The sequence below is a fragment of the Pangasianodon hypophthalmus genome, chromosome 29 (genome assembly GCF_027358585.1).
Source record: "Pangasianodon hypophthalmus isolate fPanHyp1 chromosome 29, fPanHyp1.pri, whole genome shotgun sequence".
Taxonomy (NCBI): Eukaryota; Metazoa; Chordata; class Actinopteri; order Siluriformes; family Pangasiidae; genus Pangasianodon; species Pangasianodon hypophthalmus.
Window position 1 is genome coordinate 15,923,414 of NC_069738.1, and position 6,534 is coordinate 15,929,947.

Here is a 6,534-nt window from a genome sequence, read left to right on the forward strand (position 1 = left end):
GTGTGTGCTGTGTGTGTTTGTGCGTGTGTGTGCGTGTGTGTGTGTGTGGTGTGCATATGTGTGTGTGTGTGTGTTTGTGCGTGCCTGTATGTGTGTGTGTGTGTGTGCTGTGTGTGTATGTGTGTGCCTGTATGTGTGTCCGTGTGTGTGTGAGTAAAAGTAATCTGACCATCTGTCGAGACTTCCCTTGCTTGATCCGAGCTGTAACAAAGCAGAACTTCAGTTGGATAAACAGAGTGAAAGCTGTTTTGAACCTAATTGTCTGATTAACCCATTTTTAAAATACTTATATTATTTATATGAGAGTCTATTAAAAAGTTAAGACTCTACAGTTTTCTGTGTCAGTATTTTGACGAAAGCACCCAAAGCCCAAATAGTAAAAACAGCACAGTAAAGTTTTGAGCAAATCACAATGAAGACGCTGTTGTCCATTAAGGCCAGCAATGAAATTGTTTATAAATGGTGAATTCTCTTACACGAGATGTGGCAAATCTGCAGCAAGATCAGATAAAACCGTGTATGCAGGTGAAAAACAGTTCATAAACAAACACGCAATCTAATTAATTTTTAATACAATGTTGATAAGTTGTCCTTAAATGTTTTTGTTCAAATAAACATTACGTACAATAATTTTCATTGAAGAGGTATAACAGAAATATTGCATTAACCGTTTAAGAATTACAGCCATATTTTACAGAGTCCCTCCGTTTTCACAGGCTCAGAAGTACTTGGACAAAATAACAATCTTAAATATTAGGATTATTTTTAATACTTGGATGCAAATCCTTTGCAGTCAATGACTACATGAAGTCTGGAACCCATGGACATCTCCAAATGCCGAGTTTCCTCCCGTGAGCTGCTTGGCCAGGGCTTTACTGCAGATCCCTTCAGTTGCTGCTTGTTTGTGGGACTTTCTGCCTTCAGTTTCTGTCTTCAGTAAGTGAAAAGCAGCTCAGTTGGGTTGAGGTCAGGTGACTGACTCGGCCATTGAAGAATATTCATAATTTCATTGCCTTAACCTTCCCATTGTGTTATGGGTCAATTTGACCCATTTTCACTTTTGAGCAGTCTGAAATACTGGTTACCGTCTCCTTTTCTACCTGAAATTGTTTGACTTTTCCTCATTTAGGGTCATGAACTTACATGCAAAGCCTGATCACTTTGTATACAAATATGGTGTTGTGGGTCATTTTAACCCTGATACATTCTTGTTCAGAGATAGTTTCACAGAAATAAAATAAAAAGGTCTTCCATGTATATATTTGTTATGACTGGTTCTGTTTGCCCTGAGAGGGTAAAAAGGAGCTTCCCTACAGTGCTGCAACAGACTTTGTCAGACATAGATGCTAAAAATCAGCTCCAAAAGACGGACAGACCAAGATGTCTTTTCATAGATTTTGCAATGTGATATGAAATAGAGGAAGAGGTTTCAGAGACAGAGGACGCTTCAGATGTAGAGGACATTACAGTTGAAATTCCAGATGTTGAATTTTCTTCAGGTGAAGAAGATTCAGAGGATGAGTAAGCCATAGATTCCCCTCCATCAGAAACAATGGAACACAGCCACCATCAGGAGGAGTTGGACCATGCAAATCTAAAGATAGTAGTATAGAATGGTCACCTTCACCACAGTAAAAAGGTCCAGAGACTAAAAGATTTCCTGTCACTCGAGTATATAAGCAGCTACTGAAGGTGGCTGCAGTAAAGGCCTGGCAAAGCATCTCAAGGGAGGAAACTCAGCATTTGGTGATGTCCACGGATTCTTCAGGCAGTCATTGACTGCAAAGGGTTTTCCTGGAGGAGCTTGGAAAAGTACTTATCACTCCCAAGATCCAGAGGCCATCCCAGCCACCTCAGTCCCCAGCAGCTGCAACCACTGTCCAGAAATTTCAAGCTGAAAATATCCAAACCTGCAGCCAATCAGCAAGCAATGACTGCAGTGGGTACAGGTGATGGCAAGAAGTGGAAAAGGTGCCAAGTCTGCCACCCTCAACAAGACTGTAAAACCAACACCACAGTGCAGGAAATACATCAGCAAAAAGCACACACTTACACTGTGCTCATCATGTGGCGAGAAATGAAAAAGTGAGAGAATTATTTTGACAGAAAGGGTGAAAGAGTAACCATAACTGAGAATACAAAAAAATTACAAAATCAAAAAGGCCATCTTAAAGAATTTTGAAATATTTTCATTGCATTAACAGTGTTATCAAAATGCTACAGTTATGCTGAAGAAATATGTTAGTTAAATATTTGTTAAATATGGTGCACTGTATATACCATATGTTGTCCTTTTTCAACTTTCTGACAATGCATAATACAGTTTCTGACCCATTGCCTGTTTTTGTGCGTATTTAAACTGTGCGGGTCAGTTTACTGACAACTCCAGACCCTTTATCACCATAATTTGTCATGAAAATGGAAAAAAAAATGGAGGGACTCTGTAAAAATGGCTGAAATTCCTGAAGGGTTAATGCATTATTTGTGTTAATCCCCTTGAATTAAAGCTGAAAGTCTACACTTCAATCACATCTTGATTGCTTCATTTCAAATCCATCGTGGTGGAGTACAGAGGCAAAATGACAAAAATTGTGTCATTGTCCAAATACTTATGGACCTTATATTTTATATATATATAAGAATACTGATAGTAAGGAACTGGAGATAATTTAATTGGAGTTATGACTAACCACTCTAGAAATAATTTATTGTGTAGATATCTATAGTTTAATTCCAGATAGTCAGAAATGAACTGAAGATATCTTGAATTGGGATTTTAAAACTCAGCTGCAATCGTGACATCATTATTACTAGTGAAAATATAATTATAGATAATGTAAATTAACATTTTCTCTATTCGTAAATGACTTACAGATATCTGTACGGTAAATCTGGTCATAGAACACAAATATTGCCATAATTTGTCAACTATTTAGCACGTTAGTATGCGCCTTTGCACGGCGTTCAATGTCACAGTGTCTCTTAAATATAATCCATAGTCATGCCTATTATTTTCTGGGAGCTTCCTGATTGGCTTCCCTCCCTAGCACGTCAGAGCTGGAATCTCCCTCCGCCAACTGAGCACTCGCTTCAGCACGCTGTCCCAGCTCTCCATCCTCTGATACCCACAGGGTGAACCTGCCTGAAGGTCACATCGTCTCCATCTCCCCCCTCCCTCGTCCACCTTCTCCATCCTTCTGTTTCATTTCTACAAAAAATCCTGCGACGTATCTAGTACCTGACCTTCAGCCATACCAGACACATGCTTTTGTCGGTTTGATTTAATTAACAACAAAATTTTTAGACACACACACGTTTGGACAATCAGTAGACTGCATTTGGCCAACCCAGTCGATAGGAAATTTGATAAGGCTTGGATGTCACTGAAGGATTTCTGCAGATAGGAAATGTGAGCCTGAGCTGTAGACGACCCCTGCATCAGTAATCATGTGGAAACTGGCAGAGCATCCATCTTGAAGCACCTCTTGCCCGTTTATTGTGGCGTCACAAATCCAGTGTGCAGAATGTATGAATTTAAAAAGTTCTCTAAAGAAGGCATTGTGTTTGCAAATCTCAGATATTTCCCCATCTTTGACTTTTGTACATATCCTTGACAGAATTACGTCATGTTTTTTTCAGGCACTAGGAGAGTCTAGAAAATGAAAACATGAATTCTGGTAATCTGATATACCCTTATCACATTCCCTCTCAAACCGACGGCCAGATGTAGTGACTGACCCTGTGACTCTTCTACACACATATGTAGTGGAAAATACTGTGCTGAAGGAGAGGCTGTGTGTTAGGAGAGGCTGTGCTAAAGGCGAGGCTGTGTGTTAGGAGAGGCTGTGTGTTAGGAGAGGCTGTGTGTTAGGAGAGGCTGTGTGTTAGGAGAGGCTGTGTGTTAGGAGAGGCTGTGTGTTAGGAGGGGCTGTGTGTTAGGAGGGGCTGTGTGTTAGGAGGGGCTGTGCTGAAGGAGGGGCTGTGTGTTAGGAGAGGCTGTGTGTTAGGAGAGGCTGTGCTAAAGGCGAGGCTGTGTGTTAGGAGAGGCTGTGTGTTAGGAGAGGCTGTGTGTTAGGAGAGGCTGTGCTGAAGGAGGGGCTGTGTGTTAGGCGAGGCTGTGCTAAAGGAGAGGCTGTGTGTTAGGAGAGGCTGTGTGTTAGGAGAGGCTGTGTGTTAGGAGAGGCTGTGTGTTAGGAGAGGCTGTGCTAAAGGCGAGGCTGTGTGTTAGGCGAGGCTGTGCTAAAGGAGAGGCTGTGTGTTAGGAGAGGCTGTGTGTTAGGAGAGGCTGTGTGTTAGGAGAGGCTGTGTGTTAGGAGAGGCTGTGCTAAAGGCGAGGCTGTGTGTTAGGAGAGGCTGTGTGTTAGGAGAGGCTGTGCTGAAGGAGGGGCTGTGTGTTAGGCGAGGCTGTGCTAAAGGAGAGGCTGTGTGTTAGGAGAGGCTGTGTGTTAGGAGAGGCTGTGTGTTAGGAGAGGCTGTGTGTTAGGAGAGGCTGTGCTAAAGGCGAGGCTGTGTGTTAGGAGAGGCTGTGTGTTAGGAGAGGCTGTGTGTTAGGAGAGGCTGTGCTGAAGGAGGGGCTGTGTGTTAGGCGAGGCTGTGCTAAAGGAGAGGCTGTGTGTTAGGAGAGGCTGTGTGTTAGGAGAGGCTGTGCTGAAGGAGAGGCTGTGTGTTAGGAGAGGCTGTGTGTTAGGAGAGGCTGTGTGTTAGGAGAGGCTGTGTGTTAGGAGGGGCTGTGTGTTAGGAGGGGCTGTGTGTTAGGAGAGGCTGTGCTAAAGGCGAGGCTGTGTGTTAGGAGAGGCTGTGCTAAAGGCGAGGCTGTGTGTTAGGAGGGGCTGTGTGTTAGGAGAGGCTGTGCTAAAGGCGAGGCTGTGTGTTAGGAGAGGCTGTGCTAAAGGCGAGGCTGTGTGTTAGGAGAGGCTGTGCTAAAGGCGAGGCTGTGTGTTAGGAGAGGCTGTGCTAAAGGCGAGGCTGTGTGTTAGGAGGGGCTGTGTGTTAGGAGAGGCTGTGCTAAAGGCGAGGCTGTGTGTTAGGAGGGGCTGTGTGTTAGGAGGGGCTGTGTGTTAGGAGAGGCTGTGCTAAAGGCGAGGCTGTGTGTTAGGAGGGGCTGTGTGTTAGGAGGGGCTGTGCTAAAGGCGAGGCTGTGTGTTAGGAGGGGCTGTGTGTTAGGAGGGGCTGTGCTAAAGGAGAGGCTGTGTGTTAGGAGAGGCTGTGTGTTAGGAGAGGCTGTGTGTTAGGAGAGGCTGTGCTAAAGGCGAGGCTGTGTGTTAGGAGAGGCTGTGCTAAAGGCGAGGCTGTGTGTTAGGAGGGGCTGTGTGTTAGGAGAGGCTGTGCTAAAGGCGAGGCTGTGTGTTAGGAGGGGCTGTGTGTTAGGAGGGGCTGTGTGTTAGGAGAGGCTGTGCTAAAGGCGAGGCTGTGTGTTAGGAGGGGCTGTGTGTTAGGAGGGGCTGTGCTAAAGGCGAGGCTGTGCAGCTGGGCTGTGGATTGAGCTCTCTGATGAGGAACATGTCTGCCAGCCTGGAGAACCGCAGCGCTACACACAGCACACCTCACACAGGCTTGACGCATTTAGGCGGAGGCATCCTGAAATATCTGCACATTCTTCCTTTTTCAGTCCAAAACCGCATGTTACCGCAGTGGACAGTATTTAGTTTAGTTCACTGCCTGTTCCCAGTGCTAGTGCTGAATTCTCTTTATGGTAAACTGGGATTATTCGAGAGATTACACTTGTCTTTTTCCATGAGGTAAGAACAGGGCGTGGAAGAGCCTAGACATCAGAATGACACACGAATCCGACATTATGATGAAATTAAACACACAAGTGCGCGTCTAGATCAAGAAAAGATAAAAGATCTTACCCCCATTTCAGGCGGTGATCAAGCGGCGCTTGTTTTCAGTCGATCAGAAATAAAGATGCAGAAAACGAGGAGGTCGCGTCCTGCAGGAGAAACACCCTTCAGACACAAGCGGATGCTCGAAAATAGATCAGTTAAATGGATAACCCATTCCTTATATGGTGAATAATAACAGAAACAGCCAAGGTCATGAAGAGAGTGCGGTTAGAGGACAGCACATCGGGTTGTTTGTTATATGGATGGAAGGTGAGAGGACGCAGGACGCGGCGCAGGAAACAGAGCGCGCTGAGGAAGAGCGCTGAACCGCGCGCGAGCCCTGCTGCTGAGAATGAAGAGCCGAAGCGCTTGTGCTGCGCTCTGATCCCTCCGCCGCACAGCCGCGTCACAGCCGCGCAGTCACAGCCGCGCAGTCCCTCCGCGCCAGAAAGCAGGCTCGCAACCAGGCTGCAGGACGAACAGCTTGGAAAATATGCTTTTTTTCTGCTGAGTAAATGTACAGGATTCCGTTCTACACTCTACTGCGAAAAGTATGTGTACCCCTGCCCTTCACACTCATATGTGCTTGTTGAACATCTCAGTCCAGATTTATTCCCCGTGTGTTTGCTGTTATAATAAGCTCCACTCTTCTGGGAAGCTTTCCACTAGTTGTTGGAGCGTGGCTGTGGGGATTTGTGTTCATTCAGCT

At 45.3% G+C, this 6,534-nt stretch overlaps 1 protein-coding gene across 1 annotated transcript in view; it reads right to left on the reverse strand.

Annotated features, from left to right (window-relative positions):
* atp1a3a (ATPase Na+/K+ transporting subunit alpha 3a) overlaps window positions 1-6,196 on the reverse strand; it is a 42,247-nt gene extending 36,051 nt beyond the window's left edge. The window contains exon 1 of the mRNA XM_026927874.3: window positions 5,853-6,196. Within this exon, the coding sequence (XP_026783675.1) occupies window positions 5,853-5,858 (6 nt within the window). The 5' untranslated portion in view covers window positions 5,859-6,196. The remainder of the gene's footprint in view (window positions 1-5,852) is intronic.
* Between the last annotated feature and the right edge of the window lie 338 nt (window positions 6,197-6,534).